This window comes from Symphalangus syndactylus, chromosome 3 (genome assembly GCF_028878055.3).
Source record: "Symphalangus syndactylus isolate Jambi chromosome 3, NHGRI_mSymSyn1-v2.1_pri, whole genome shotgun sequence".
NCBI lineage: Eukaryota > Metazoa > Chordata > Mammalia > Primates > Hylobatidae > Symphalangus > Symphalangus syndactylus.
In genome coordinates, this window is record NC_072425.2 from 6,706,841 (window position 1) to 6,723,012 (window position 16,172).

Here is a 16,172-nt window from a genome sequence, read left to right on the forward strand (position 1 = left end):
ACCTCCAAATCCTGGGTTCGAGTGATTCTCCTGCCTCAGTCTCCCAAGTAGCTGGGATTACAGGTGCCTGCTGCCACATCCAGCTAATTTTTTTTGTATTTTTAGTAGAGGCAGTTTCACCATGTTGGCCAGGCTGGTCTCGAACTCTTGACCTCAAGTGATCCACATGCCTCGGCCTTCCAAAGTGCTGGGATTACAGGCATCAGCCAATGTGCCTGGCTTCTATGCATTCTTTCTCCCTTTTGTGTTCTTACATAAAGACCCATCCCAGGATCTGCCCCAGGAAGGTGGACAAGGGTGGCAACAGGGTATCCATGCAACAGATGGCACTTCCTGAATTCTATCTGTTGCACCCCTGTTTGAAGGAACCTCCAAAGGACAGCACCACCAGAAGGACGAAGAGCCCCCCGCCCTTCTGGAGTGTGAGGCCTGGGTCCCAGGATCTCTGGGGGAGCCAGAGGTTGGCTGGAGATAAGGCGCTGGGTGTCAGGAAGTTCTTGGGTGTGAGAAGGCTACTGATGCCCCATCACCCCATTTGCAGCTCCAGATGATACACCCACAGCCCATAGGCAGGAAGCAGGGCCAGCCTGGTTACAAAAGGCTGATTAGTGATAAGGAGAAGAAAAAAAACCAGACACACGCAGGCCACAGGGTGCACACTCTTAAGGAACCCGCACACCCTCAACGGGCAGCAGGCACTACTCTAACCCCACTCTGCCCCACTCCCGGCAGCGTATCCAGGTACCCATAGGACAGTCCCCTGTTAAGACTGATGATCAGGAATCCTCACCCTTTCTAGAATGGAGCGTGCAGCCTGGAACCACCAGCCGCAGCATGAAACACCATGGCAAGTTCTCTGCAGCAGTGTCTGTCCCTTCTTGCAGCAGGTACTGGAAAGGTAGGGATGGGGAAGACAGTCAGCCTACTCTTGGGATATGTGAGGGCAGGGTTGGAGTGACCACCAAGACCTAGGGAAGCACAGGCACAACAGCCACAGCTGAGAGCTGGCCCAGGCCCCAGAATGGACAACCGCTGCCCCAGCAGTGGAGAAAACCCACATCTGTGTAGAATCAGGCCAGGCCAGCCACAAGCTAATCCAGGAGCAGATGGCTTGAGAGCAGGGAGTCGGTGGCTCCAAGCTCAGCAGCCCTCATTTCTAGACAGGGAGAAGGGATGGTAGGGTAGGACCCACATGTGACACCTGAGAGCTGCAAAGGAGGAGGCCAGGACACCCCCTGGGGAGCACTGGAGAGTTGGGTACAGCAACAAGGCAATATGGCCATCTGAGGGGAAGGTCTCTGCTTTTCCTCTGCACTGAAAACTCCCAGCTGTACCTGGTAAGCTGAGCAAGGCAGGGTTACCACCCTCCTACAGATGAAGAAACTGAGGCTCAGAGACCTGGGACCTGCCCAATATCTGGCTCCTGACACCTGTGTTCTTAGCACATTCCCACCAGCTTCTACACAAGCCTGTGAACTTCCCGAGGGCAGTGCCTTCAAGGCACCCTCAGCATATGCCCCAGCAGAAGGCACCACAGTGCTTTATAAATGGGGTGGAGCTACAGGCAGGCCTGCCTTCCCCCATCCTTGACCACAGGGCCAGGCAGCCAGGGCAGGTGCACACCCCCCCCCCCACCCACAGGCTCCCTGCTCCTGGATGTCACCAGGGAGGCCTCACCACAGCTCAGACAACACCCAGTCACAGGACGGTTGTGAGAGCAGGAGGGGAAACCAGTGTCTGCCACCTGGCACAGAGCTGCCCCTGACATCCCTAGACCTGCTGGGGAGCCTGGCTGACATCACTGCCTGGCACAGCTTCTCCCGCATTGGGTCTGTGGACATAGCCTTCAGCCCATGGTCACTCTGGTCCCTTCTCACAGCTGCACCTATTCCATGGCCTCAGCATCAAGGCCTGGCCCAGAAGACACTGGGCCTCATGGCCTGCCTGCCCTGGTTCCCTGGGCCCCTGCGAAGCTGTGGGCTGCTCTGCAGCTGGACCCCTGCCTCAGACCACAGGCTCTGCCACACCCACGGGAGGGTCTTCAGACAACCTCAGCCCTTCCCCCTCCATTAGCCGGGCATGGTGGCCCACGCCTGCAGTCCCAGCTACTCGGGAGGCTGAGGTGGGAGGACCACCTGAGCCCAGCGGGTTTAGGTTGTGGTGAGCCATTATCACACCAGCGTACTCCAACCTGAGTGACAGTGAGACCCTGTCTCCAAAAAGAAAACCAACAACTGCAGCAAGAATATTCCCAAAGTTGAGAAAACTAATGCAGCAAAACAGGAATCTACTAATATGTGTTAAAACTGGCAGTGGTAAAAGCGTGTGTGGATCAGGAACAAGCTTAGGTGGACAAATGTATGAAGATTGTGAAACCACAAAGTGCTTGAAGTGTATGGTTTTTCACTGCATCACCATCATTATTATTATTGGATGGAGTCTCACTCTATCGCCCAGGCTGGAGTCCAGTGGCATGGTTTTGGCTCACTGCAACCTCCACCTCCCGGATTCAAGTGATTCTCCTGCCTCAGCCTCCCAAGTAATGAAGGGGGCCTGCCCCTCCACACCTGTCAGTATTTCTTGCAAGGTGAAGAAGAGAGACTGAGAAAAGGAAATAAGACACAAAGACAAAGTATAGAGGAAGAAAAGTGGGCCCAGGGGACCGGCGCTCAGCAAGTGAGGACCTGCACCGGTGCTGGTCTCTGAGGTCCCCCAGTATTTATTGATCACTATCTTTACTATCTCAGCGAGGGGGATGTGCCAGGACTATAGAGTAATGGTGGGCAGAGGCTCCACAGGAAAATGTGAGCAAAGGAATCTGTGTCATAAATAAGTTTAAGGAAAGGTGCTGTGCCTGGATGTGCACATAGGCCAGATTTATGTTTAACTCTACACAAACATCTCAGTGCAGTAAAGAGTAGCAAAGCAGCATTGCCGCCAGCATGTCTCACCTCCAGCCACAGGGCGGTTTTCTCCTATCTCAGTAAATAGAACGTATGGTCGGGTTTTACACCGAGACATTCCATTCCCAGGGACAAGCAGGAGACAGATGCCTCCCTCTTATCTCAACTACAAAGAGGCCTCCCTCTTTCACTGATCTGCGTCAGCACAGACCCTTTACGGGTGTCGAGCTGGGGGACTGTAAGGTCTTTCCCTTCCCACGAGGCCATATCTCAGGCGGTCTCAGTGAGGGGAAACCTGGACAATACCCAGGCTTTCTCAGGCAGAGGTCCCTGCAGCTTTCCGCAGTGCACTGTGTCTCTGGTTAATCGAGAATGGAGAATGGCAATGTCTTTTACCAAGCATATTGCCTGCAAACACACTTTTAACAAAGCGCATCCTGCCCAGCCCTAAATTCCCTAAACCTTGAGTCAATACAGCACATGTTTCTGTGAGCACAGGGTTGGGGCTAAGGTTACAGATTAACAGCATCTCAAAGCAGAAGAATTTTTCCTAGTACAGATCAAAATGGAGTTTCTTATGTCTTCCTTTTCTATATAGACACAGTAACAGTCTGATCTCTCTTTCCCCCACAGAGTAGCTGGGATTACAAGCATGCACCAATATGCCCAGCTAATTTTTGTATTTTTAGTAGAGATGAGTTTCGCCATGTTGGCCAGGCTAGTCTCGAACCTCTGACTTTAGGTGATCCACCCACCTTGGCCTCCCAAAGTGCTAGGATTACAGGCGTGAGCCACCACGCCTGCTTCACTATATTATTCATCAGCAAGACCTCTGTGGGAAATATCTGAGTCCATTATCGGTGGTGAATCTATTGACTCTTTCAGTGGTGGCAACGGTATACTTCATTTGTTCTCCTGCACGTAACCAGCATTCACAGATGCACATTTGCAATTGATTTCAATGACAAGGAACATTAACTTTGAACCCCAGTTAAGCAAAATGGCATCCACTCTTCTCAGTAATAGACTCACATAACAAAAATTAAACTCAATTATTATTACATTTTGAATTTTGCCTATAATCACATTCTGCGGTCAAATTCAAAAAAATTAAAGAAGAAGTATAAATTTTTTAAAAAATTGCCTATAAAAAACATATGGAAGTTGCCAGCCTGGGCAACATGGCAAAACCCTGTCTCTACAAAAAAAAAAAAAAATTAGCTGGGCATGGGGCACACCTATAGTTCCAGCCACTAGGGAGGCTGAGGTGGAAGGATCACTTGAGCCCAGGAGGTCCAGGCTGCAGTAAGCTGAGATCATGCCACTACACTCCAGCCTGGGCAACAGAGTGAGACCCTGTCTCAAAGAAAATTAAAAAGTAAGTAATTATACTATTCACCCTCTGACCCTTAAGAAAACAGTTTGTAAACCCCTCAAACAGGTTATTAATATATCCACTTTATAGATGAGGAAATGAAGGCAGAGGTTCTGCAACTTGACCAGGGTTTCATAGCTAAGGTGCAGTCAGGGACGCTGGCTTCAGAGTACATGATGTGTACCACAGATCCATGCAGCCTTCCAACAACAACATTGAACAGAAGAACTGTCACCTGAAGAAATAAAACTAACAGCATAAGCAGAAGATGTTACAGATAATGCCCACATGATAAAATCACATTTGGGAAACCAGAACAAACTATTCTGAACTAGAGCCAATTAGAGATAATAGGCTCAGGAACTGGTTAACATGTTCAAACAATACAAAAACAATCATATTCAATGTAAAGATTGGCCGAGGGCAGAGGCTCACGCCTATAATCCCAGCACTTTGGGAGGCCAAGGTGGGCGTATTACCTGAGGTCAGGAGTTGGACACCAGCCTGACCAACATGGAGAAACCCCATCTCTACTAGAAATACAAAATTAATCAGGTGTGGTGGCGCATGCCTGTAATCTCAGCTACTTGGCCGGCTGAGGCAGGAGAATCGCTTGCACCTGGGAGGCAGAGGTTGTGATGAGCCAAGATTGCGCCATTGCACTCCAGCCTGGGCAACAAGAGCTAAACTCTGTTTAAAAAAAAAAAGAAAGAAAGAAAAAGTAAAGATTATACCATTACTGAGAAAGATACCAAATCTCAAAAGAGTAAAAACTGTGCCAAAAGCAGGAATTTAAGTACCACAATTTCATAAGCAAGAATACACTATTAAAATATTCGGAGGCCAGGCATGGGGGCTCACACCTGTAATCCCAGCACTTTGGGAGTCTGAGGCGGGAGGATCACTCAAGGCCAGGAGTCTGAGACCAGCCTGGCCAACAAGGCGAAACCCAGTCTTTACTAAAAATAAAATAATTTGCTGAGCATGGTGGCGCATGCCTGTAATCACAGCTACTCGGGAGGCTGAGGCAGGAGAATCGCTTGAACCTGGGAGGCAGAGGTTGCAGTGAGCCAAGATCGTGCCACTGCACTCCAGCCTGGGCAACAGAGCAAAACTCTGTCTCAAAAAAAAAAAAAAAAAAAAGATTTGGAGTGGGGAGTGGTGGCAGCTACTTAGAGGCCAAGGCGGTAGGATCACTTGAGCCCAGGTGTTTGAGGCCATCCTGGGCAACATAAACAAGACCCCATCTCTTTCAGAGAGAGAGAGAGAGATTGATTTAGAAAGCAATTAAGACTGGGGCCTTGACCAAGAATCAATTATCAATAACCTAGACCCAGGTAGTCTGAGGTGTCCTTTCTCTTCTGAGAGCTGAATGATTAACACAGAAAGTATAAAGTATAAAAACATAGTGCCGGGCACAGTGGCTCATGCCTGTAATCCCAGCACTTTCGGAGGCCAAGGCAGGTGGATCATCTGAGGTCAGGTGTTTGAGACCAGCCTGGCTAACATGGTGAAACCCTGTTTCTACTAAAAAGACAAAAAATTAGCTGGGCATTGTGGCATGCACCTGTAGTCCCAGCTGCTTGGGAGGCTGAGGCAGAATCGCTTGAACCCGGGAGGCAGAGGCTGCAGTGAGCCGAGATCATGCCACTGCACTCCAACCTGGGCGGCAGAGCGAGACTGTGTCTCGAAAAAAAAAAAAATAGAATCTTATACATTTAATGCAACCCTAGGAAGCAATCAGGGAAGGTTCAAAAAATGAATAAGGAAATAAGAATAGGAGTAAAGAAATAAATTGCAATACCAGTGATGAGAATTTTCATAGCCTGTTCAAATCTAAGTATGTAGTCAATTTTGGGATCACTGTGATTTGGGGTTTGCTTTCTACCTAATAAGCTATTTAAAACACTGAGAAGGCAATACTAGAACTTTCCTTTTAATGAAATATTCAGAATTTTGATTAAAATAAATACTAAATTAAGTTCACAAGTAACAGTTAAATATTTAGAGACATTTAATGTACTAAGTTTTGTGAACAGTACAAATATTTAAGTGTTGACCGAGGCTGAATGCGGTGGCTCACGCCTGTAATCCCAGCACTTTGGCAGGCTGAGACGGGTGGATCACGAGGTCAGATCAAGAGCATCTTGGCTAATATGGTGAAACACAGTCTCTACTAAAAATACAAAAAAATTAGCCAGGAGTGGTGGCGGGCGCCTGTAGTCCCAGCTACTCGGGAGGCTGAGGCAGGAGAATGGCGTGAACCCGTGAGGTGGAGCTTGCAGTGAGCAGAGATCGCACCACTGCACTCCAGCCTGGGTGACAGAGTGAGACTCTGTCTCAAAATAAAAAAAAAAAAATAGTGTTGATTGGGAGTAAGGGAATGCCAACTGCCAATAAATGTAGAAGATGAAAGAACAGGACTTTAAAGAGCACATACTTAGTTATGGGTCTCCGTCTCCTACCCATACAGAAAAATTCCCCAACATTCATGACTTCATCCACTCTGACTAGCAGATAGGACGCATTTCCTGACACCCTGGCTCTTCACCTCAAAAGGTTTATCTTTCCACCACACCAGCAAAGACCCTCAGGATACACGCTTCACACTGCCAGCTAAGCATCTACCCCAAGGGACAAGGTAAGCTCATACTGAAGCAGCTGGGCCGTCCTAGTCATAATCCCTCCAGCAGTGTCGACCCTGAGAACTGCAGAACTTGTAGAAGGTGGTCATCAGCTCATCTGCAGAGCGAGTCTGAAGTTGCATGAAGTAAGCACGAGGATGTTTGCATTTGAAACGTGGCTCTAGCAATCAGAAAAATGAAGTGACGCACTTAAAAAAAATGTTGCTCATGGCTGTTAAAAGTAGGTATTATTTCATATCATTTTTTTCTTTTTGAGACGGAATCTCCCACTGTCGCCTGGGCTGGACAGTAGTGGCGCACTCGGCTCACTGCAACGTCTGCCTCCCAGGTTCAAGCAATTCTCCTAACCCAAACCCTAGCCCTAACACTACACAAACCCAAACCCAAACACTAACCCTAAACCCTAACCCTAACCCCTAAAGCTAACCCTAACCCTAACCCCTAAAACTAACCCTAACCCTAAACCCTAACCCCTAAAACTAACCCTAACCCCTAACCCTAACCCCTAACCCCAACCCTAACCCTAACCCTAACTTCTTAATCAACCGTATTGACTAATGAAGTAAACATGAGTGGGCCAGGCGAGGTGGCTTACACCTCTAATCCCAGCACTTTGGGAAACAAAGGAGGGCAGATCACCTGAGGTCAGGAGTTCGAGACCAGCTGGCCAACATGGTGAAACCCCATCTCTACTAAAAATACAAACATTAGCCGGGCATGGTGGCGGGCACCTGTAATCCCAACTACTCAGTAGGCTGAGGCAGGAGAATCACTTGAACCCAGGAGGTGGAGGTGGCAGTGAGCTGAGATCACACCACTGCACTCCATCCTGGGTGACAGAGCCAGACTCCATCTCAAAAAAAAAAAAAAAAGTAAACACGAGTGTTTAAACCTGAAATTTTTTGCAACTGGTATGTGTCTGATATACACACACATACACACACACAGGGCTGGAGAATATAGTAAGGTAATATTCTGTCCAGTAAACTCTTACGAAATTTCAATGATCAATTGTGCCCTTTGCCTTTCATTCTGCATTGAGATTTTATTTTTTTTTTACTGATTATCCCAAATATGGACTCTGCTTTTATGTATCTATTTCCTTGATTTATAAATTAAGGGTGATTCTCACATATGATCTATCAAACTTTTTTGTCTAAAAAAATCACGTTAGAACATTTGTGTTGTTAGACATCATAACCGCTGCGACTTTAAGGATCTAGGTAGACAGAATCTTAGAGTATTTGATAAGAGGATGTGCACAGAGTTCCCAAGACCCCAAGAGCCTGCCGTGTCCCTGTAGGTGGAGGCCGCAACGCAGGCAGCTGGGCTGGGCTGGGCGGGAGAGGGCAGCAGGTGGGAGCGCTCAGGGACTGGGGGCCAGGACAGTTCTGCGATCTCTGTTCTGAGGCCAGTGGGAAACCATCATTAAAGTTAAATAAGGAGAGATGGGATGAGACTTGTTGGTAAAGGAGAGTTTTGTCGCAAGCACCCTGAGGTCTCTGTGGGGTGTGGGTGGGTCTGTGCTCCTCTGGGGGACTCGCTGAGCAGAGCACTGCCAGAGGCTGCGAGTTCCCACCTGGAGTGCGGAGTCTGCATCTGCCCAGGGGGAACCGCTGTGCCGACCCAGCCTGAGGGCAGCTCTGCTCTTACCTCTGCGAAGGCTCCAGAAAAGGAAAACTGGACGCAGATGGAAAGAGACATTTTCCACCCAGCCGGGGCGGCTGCGAAGTGAAACGGGCCTGCGGACCCGACCCTCAGGTAGAAACGTGGCCTCCTGAGTGGGGCTGATCTGCAGGAAAACAGCCCCAGGGCCCTGAGCAGGGAGTTTTATGCTGGGGTCACCTGGCGCTTACCTGGGAGGGGTCCCTGTTTTGGGTGAAAAACACTGGGGTGTTTTCTGTGAAGTTGCAGATCTGGCTCAGCAACAACCGCTGAGGAATCTGAGAGAAAAGAGAAAACTCCGTACTACCTTTGCAAGTTTCCTGAAAGGATGGAATTATCGGGAAGTAAGCTTCTTTTTAAAAACAACTGTGTCAATTCCACGTCCGTGAAGCAGGTACAACAAACGCCACTGTGGAGGCCAAGCCCGAGGCAGCTCCAGCTCAGCAGCAGCTGTGAGCAGCTGGAGGCTACGTTTGTTTTGATGTCAGTGTTGATTATTATGAGCGGGGACTGCGGGGCCGCGTGGGGAGCACGGAGTTTTATGTGAACATTTTCGTATTGAGGCAGTGCATTAGCATTACCGGTGTTTGTTAGCTGAGCACTGCGAGTGTCATAGTCGTATTTCGGGAGTCATATCTGCATTAGGAACGCTCCATTTGTGTTCCAAGGCTGCGGTGTGGACCTCGCACTGCGCCGGCCTCGCCTTGGGTGGGGAGAACCTCAGTGCACAGGATTTAGACGGGCTTTTGGTTTCCAGTTTTCCACACCGACCCCTCTTACTGGTCTCTGACCCTCAGCAGTCAGGGCTGCAAACAGGAAGGATTTTACTCACCATGGCCTCGAGTTGTCCCAAAGCGAGGCGGTGCCCCCGGGGTCTGTGCTGAGGAGAACGTGGACTTCACCCTCGCTTCCACCCGGTGTGGACGCCCTGCTGGCGGCCGCGGGCACTGCAGGGCCCTCTTGCTCACGGCGTCATGGCCTTGCGCCCCCTGCTGGCGGCCAGGGCACTGCCGGGCCCTCTTGCTCCCAGTGTACTGGCGGCACGCACCCTGCTGGCGGCTGGGGACACTGCAGGGCCCTCTTGCTCCCACAGCCACCTGGCATTCAACAGTGACTGTGTGGTCAGCACTGTGCTAAGTTCATCTCAGTCATTCTCTCACCACATTGTCCAACGAGCCCGTGAAGCCCAGAGAGGTTAGGCGAGTTGCCGGTGGTCACACAGCCGATAGTGGCCAGGCTGGAACTTGGACTCAGGCTCCCAGCTCTCACCCACCAGCATGTGCTGCCTCTGAAGAGTTTGGGATTCTCCTTCAGGGCAACTGGGAGCCACGAGGGATTTTTAAGGGGGGTGGGTAGCACAGTCTCAGTGCCCTAAATCCCCAAGTCACGCTCGTGGAGAACCCGCTGCGTCCACCTGAGAGACGTGGCTGGTCTGTTTTCAGGGTCTGACCCTGCTGGCCTCTTCCTACACCACTTAAAGTTGGAGCACAGGTTGTTCAGCGCTATCAATTCTGCAAATTCGAACTGAAATGGAGCTAATACTGGGGAGACTTGATGTCCCAGTTCTTGTCTAACTTGAAAGAAAGATTTTCACCAAGAGGCAGTAGTACAAAGATGGCAGAAAACTTCATTGAAAAGAAATATAGTGTAAGGAGCTTATCGTAGAAAAAATAAGTACACCTCAAGGGAGGAGTGGGGCTGATCTGCAGGAAAACAGCCCCAGGGCCCTGAGCAGGGAGTTTTATGTTGGACTTCTTCACATTCCTCAAGTCTCCACCTCTTTTCTTTGTCTGGTTTTCCTGCTCCTTCCTTAGATCCCTGACTTGCCCCACCTAGGCTTGTGGGACCCCCTCACTGTTGGCTGACACATACGTGCAGTAATCAATGTGATTCCACTGCTTGGGCTGGACTCCTTCCTGCCACTCCAGGAAGGTCCTAGAGTGGTCATGTGGTCATGTCTGTACCTACTGTGCCTGCCTATCTCTTTCGAATGTCCTTCTCTGACCTAATCTGTAATTATGGTGCCAGGTTTCTCTTAAGAATGTCCCCTTTGTCCTTATCAGCATGTAGCTAGCAATATCCTAACATTTTAACCAGAGTGAATGATTATTGGGGCATCTTAAGAGGAGCTCTGTGTCCCAAACTCACACAGCCTCCCAGAACCTCCTCTACCCAACCCCAACCCTAACCCACTGCTGTAATCTTAACCAACCCTAACCCTGATCCCCAGGGAAGTTGAATCTGCCTCCTCCTGCCAAGTGCCTCCCTTGATCCTCACCACATTCTCAAAACCTGATCCCACACTTGCATTGAAAACAAACCACAGGCCAGGCGTGGTAGCGCAACGCCTGTAATCCCAGCACTTTGGGAGGCTGAGGTGGGTGGATCACTTGAGGTCAGGAGTTCGAGACCAGCCTGGCCAACATGGTGAAACCTGTCACTACTAAAAATACAAAAATTAGATGGGCATGGTGCTGTACACCTGTAATCCCAGCTACTCGGGAGGCTGAGGCAGGAGAATCACTTGAACCCGGGAGGCAGAGGTTGCAGTGAGCCGAGATTGCCTCACTGCACTCCAGCCTAGGCAACAAGAGCAAGACTCTGTCAAAAAACAACAACAACAACAACAACAACAACAAACTGCAGTTCTCACTTTCTTCTGACCCCACCTAGCAGTGCACCCCAGGCCCACACCCTTGCATATACCAATGGCAGCATGGTGGGGTTTTGTTTTTGATTTTTTGCTAAGTTTTTATTTTAATTCAAGGACTTTGCTTCATACAAAATGTCATTGTAGAAACAATAGCAGAATCCAAAGTTTGGCTGATAAATATTACTCAGGCAGCAAACTAGTCAATCACAGAATTTTTTTTTAAGTACGTCCCAGTTGTGTTGCATGGTTGGGACTTTTTTTTTTTTTTAACACTTCTTAAATATAAAGTTTTGCAACAAACCTTTGATTTATATCAAATATAATTAAAAATTAACAAATGAATACATTGTATCAAAAAGTACGAAGATATACATTATCATGCACATACTTGTATATATGTATATATGTATATATGTTACATGCACACATAACTTGTTCAAACTACAGCCACTGCTTGACTGGTTCCAGATGCAGACAACTGGGTGATGCATTTCAAATTTGGCAACTCACTATGAGATTCAGGGGACATATATGATAGCTGGAGAAGACACAGTGAGAAACAAAACCCAAAGTCAGGAAAACAAGACATAATGTCTCCTTTCCCCGCTCCCTGTAGTTTTCATCAATTCCAATGCCTAGAAAAGTCTAGACAAGCCAGCTAGGCTGTGTGGGTCTAGAAAAGTGGATTCTCGACCCAACACTGCCTGGGGAAATGGCTGTGGTTCTGCATGGAATGGACACATTTGACACCCAAGATAACATGGGCTGGGGGCGGGGGAACAAGAGACAAAACATCAGTGTCAAAATACACATCCTTCTACTTTGCAACATGAGCACAGTGATCACATGCACAGTCCGAGATTCCTGGTTTATTCTATTGGAATAAAATACTCTGTTATCTTTAAAGTTTCAGAGTGTTGTGCCTTCAGGTAAGGAAATTCTATAAAAAGGTTTGGTCACGATCATGCTGAACCCCGAGACCAGGCAGCGGTCTTGTGTGTTTTATTTCTATTAAATGTGTCTTTTGTTGCATAGCCCTATGGGTTAATGACATCCACACACTGAACACACCTGCACAGCCGCTGTGTCTCCTGTGACACAGACACACACACACACGCATCACACACAATTTCTTTGAGGAGAATCATGGGGTAGAAGCCAAGAATCCAACACAGATCATCTGGAATTTCAGAACACAGAGGACACACCACCACCAACTGCTCTAAATGATCCCTTTCTTCACAAAACAAAGGACCTCCCAGCATCTTGTGCACCTTGGACAGTGTCCTGAGCATGGTCTTTCTCTCCTGAGCATGGCCATGGGGGTCAGACCTCACTTGACTGCCTGCTCCCTGTGTCTGGTGCCAGGACAGTGCTGGGCATCAGGTGCCCGGCCTCAGTGGCAGGAGCCGTGTCCTCCCTCGGTCACTTGCTCTGAGTTTCATTCCAGCTGGGGCTTCCTCCCTCCTGCCCTGACGGCCCCACATCCAAGCCCCCAGCCAATGTCTCCCTCCTTCCTGCCAGCCCTTCCCTCTCTTCTGCTGTATGTGGAAGGAAACCTATTTCACACACCACAGAGTGTGCCCTGAGAATCAGATGCAGAACAGACCGAAAATGCTTCACACAAGCACATGGTCAGCTGCCCTGTGGCTTCCTTGGAAACCCCTTCCACTCGTGGGAGGACAGCAAATGGCTGCCTTGTTTGCCACCATGACATCCAGTGCTCTCCACTGGCAAGGGCTTGCTACCTGGCTGCCATTGCGAGTACTTTTCACAACATCCTGCGGTGATGGATCCCAAGGCCTCGCCTCACACCACAGTGCCCAGGAGCCTGGGTGTGAGGGCCTGGCGGTCAGGCACTTGGTCAAGAGCAGCAGAGCCAGGGGCCGTCTAGGGTCCACCTGGACTGGACAGGGCTGCACAGGGAGTCTCCTCACGTAAGCCACAAAGACACGTGGCGAAAAGCTGACATCTTTCTTCCACAGGTTTGATTTTTTAAAGTTATGTGAACATTTCCTTCCCCATTTTTCTGTTTTTCTATTTTTTCTACATCAAGTATATAGAAGTGACAAGAGTGAGAGGTGTTGCAATTAAAAATCAAAACCACAGCAAGAACACTTTCCAACTCGGGCTCTGCGGGGCTGACGGTGTCCAGGGAGGGACAGAGCTTGTCTGAGTGAGCACTCACTGACACTGGCGGGCTGCACAAGCCACGACTGTGTCCCCCTCCCCATCCCCTCCGTCCAGAGGTCTGGGCGCACTTTCAGGTGGGCCCTGCTTCTCTGTGCCGCACGGCCGCATGAAGGGCGCTCCCCACAGGACGCAGAGCTCCTCACAACGGCTCCAAGCACCCATGCTGGATGCTGAGTCCCAGGACATGGGATTTGGACTCCTGGGTCCTTCTCAGCCACACACAGCAGCCTGCGGTTTAGGGTCTGGTGTGTGGTACGAGACCCAGGAAGGCAGGACAGGAAGGGGACAGAGAGAGCCGCATCCTCTAATAGGGCTTTATTCGTCGTCTAGAGTAAAAGAGGGGAGGAGGGGGAGGGAGGGGCCACAGGAACCTCACCAAGGTGGGCGAGGCCAACCCCCAGGGCCTGCTGCCCCGTGTGGATGATAAAACTCATCCACTGGAACACACGCCTGCTGCATGCAGGCGTCTGAGTGGTCACGGTGCAGCTAGCACCAGTGGTCTTGGTCAGGGTGGTGGTAGCTGTGCCGTGCTCGGCCACCCGAGCTGAGTCCCAGGGTGCAGTGGTAACCGTTGGGCACGCGGCGGAGAGGGTGAGACTGGGAGGTCAGGGAGGACACATAGGAAGTCCTGGAGGAGCGGCCCGAGTTGGTGGCCACAGCCTCCTCGAAAGTGAGCGTGTCCTCAGGCAGGGCGTGGACAGAGGCCTCACTGTCCAGACGCTGCCCCAGGTAAGGGTCAGAGCCGATTCGAGAGCCAGGGGCCAGGGGCTGGCTGAGAGGGTCTCTCTGCAGCAGGGCGTTGTGTTCGGAAAGCCCACGGCTGAGCCGGCCCGGGGAGAAGGTAGGGAGGCTGGTCTGAGCCCCGGCGAAGTGGACGGGTGAGGAGTTGGCTGTCTTGTAGGTGATGCTGGGGCGGGGAGTCAGGGGCGTCTGGGGGAGCTGCCTCCGCCCACCGCGGCCGGGGGTGCTAGCACCAGATGTTGACAGCAAGGGGCTCCCATTCACGGAACCACTGCCCTACACGAAAATGGACCAGAACAAATCAGAGATAAAAAAAAAAAAAAAAAGCCGAACCAACAGACAGAGCACATCACACACAGGTGCCTGGGGGGATGGGAGGAGAGAGGGAGGCAATGGGGGATGAACTGGGCTGCAGTGGCCAGGGAGGCAACAGGCACCTGTGTGCGGGGGAGGGTGATGGTCAGCGTCAGGCCCAGGAATGGGGTTGGGGAGAACAAGTGATGGGAAGGGACAGGCTGGGGCCAGGGAAAAGGACAGAACAAAAGCCCAACGACCACAGTCAGGGAAGGAGAGTCAAGAAGTGACCGAGAGAGAGGTGAGTATTTGGGGACCCAGGTCCGAAAGTGCATGAGGACGCAGAACCACCGTTCCCAGGGTGACCCAGGCAGGAGCTTGATGAGAATACAGCTGGGGCAGGGTGCAAACGTGGGCTCCGGGACAGGGCACAGAGGGGGCGCCCGGCCCTTGGGGTTGCTGGGAATGACAAAGGGCAGCAGCGAGGCCCTGGGGAGAGGAAGGGGCCTGTGGGACAGGGGTGCTGGGCCAAGGAGAGGCAGCTGGGCCCTGACCTCCCCACCTATTCCTCTTACCTGTGGGTGGGGTCCTGGCTCCTGGCCAGCTGTTGGCGACGTGGGGTGGCTGCTGAGGGAGGGCTTGGGCTTCGGGGGCTCACGGCCCCCGAAGCGGTCGCAGGAGTAGAAGCGCTGCTTCTCCGAGGAGGAGGATGAGGGCTGCCTCCGCTCCTGGGACCGGCCCCGCTCCTGCCGGCGCTCTCGTTCCCGCCGGCAGCCTGTAGGCCCCTCTCCCGGGGGCAGCCCCGGCCCCGCAGCACTGCTTGGTGCTGGCCAGGGAAGAGAAGAAGTTAGCACGGCCAGGCCCAAGGCAGGGACCCCTGACCCCTGGGGCCAGCAGGACAGAATTCAGGTGGTGCCGCGGGCGGGCTAGGGTGAGGGTTAGGGCCTGGGCCTCAGTCCCACCCTGCTCTGGCTGGTTATGGGGTCATGAGGCCCACAAAGGAAGAGGGTCCCCCATGGGCTGCTTGGACCCCCTGACTCGGGCCACAGCTCCCTGAGGGACTCCCCAGGCCCCTCCGCACGCACCGCCATCCGTATCGGCAGACAGGCTGGGCCCCTTCTCCAGGGACCTCTGCTTCCTGTCCCTGCGGCGGTGGCAGCGGTGGTGGTGGTGGTGCGGCGCCTGGCTAGGGGGTGGGCGGTCCGGGGTGGTGCTGCAAAGATGAGTCCCACGGGGCCGCTGGGCCAGCGTGGAGATGGAGCGCTTCATGGGGCTGACATCTGTGACGGGCTGCGGGCAAAGGACAGGGGTGGGCAAAGGACTGAGAGTGGGCCTAGGGGAGGCACCACGGTCAGCAAGGATGCAGGCATGGGAGTGGGTGGTGGAGCAGGCCAGACAGCAGGCCCACACGTCCCCCATCCTGGTCTCACAGTCAGAAGGACCCAGGCCTGAGATGGGAGCCCAGGAGGGCAGGCTGGGGGCAGACAGTGCCTGAGTCCCCGCCCCATCCCGTGTGTCCTGCCAGGAAGAGAGAGGTGGCTGGCTTGGTTGGAAGAACACTGAGTGGAAACCAGAGACGCCTCTGCTGGCTGCAATGGGATCACTCTGCCTGGTGCGTCTGGGGTGGACTGGCTCCCAAGCTGCTTCCACGGCCAGAATCAGGACCTGTGGAAGAGACCTGGGAGGGGTGGGCCCTCCCAGGT

General features: G+C 51.7%; 1 protein-coding gene across 4 annotated transcripts in view; it reads right to left on the minus strand.

The window, feature by feature from the left end:
* Positions 1–11,313: 11,313 nt before the first annotated feature.
* The window catches only part of CACNA1B (calcium voltage-gated channel subunit alpha1 B), a 243,833-nt gene continuing 238,974 nt past the window's right edge, over positions 11,314–16,172 (minus strand). For 3 of the 4 annotated variants that reach the window (XM_055270114.2, XM_055270113.1, XM_055270112.2), the window contains 3 exons: positions 15,555–15,759; positions 15,045–15,295; positions 11,314–14,451 (listed from right to left, as the gene is read on the minus strand). In XM_055270114.2, the coding sequence (XP_055126089.1) occupies positions 13,921–14,451; positions 15,045–15,295; positions 15,555–15,759 (987 nt within the window). In that variant the 3' untranslated portion in view covers positions 11,314–13,920. The remainder of the gene's footprint in view (positions 14,452–15,044; positions 15,296–15,554; positions 15,760–16,172) is intronic. The other variant, XM_063636690.1, reaches the window with a different exon arrangement.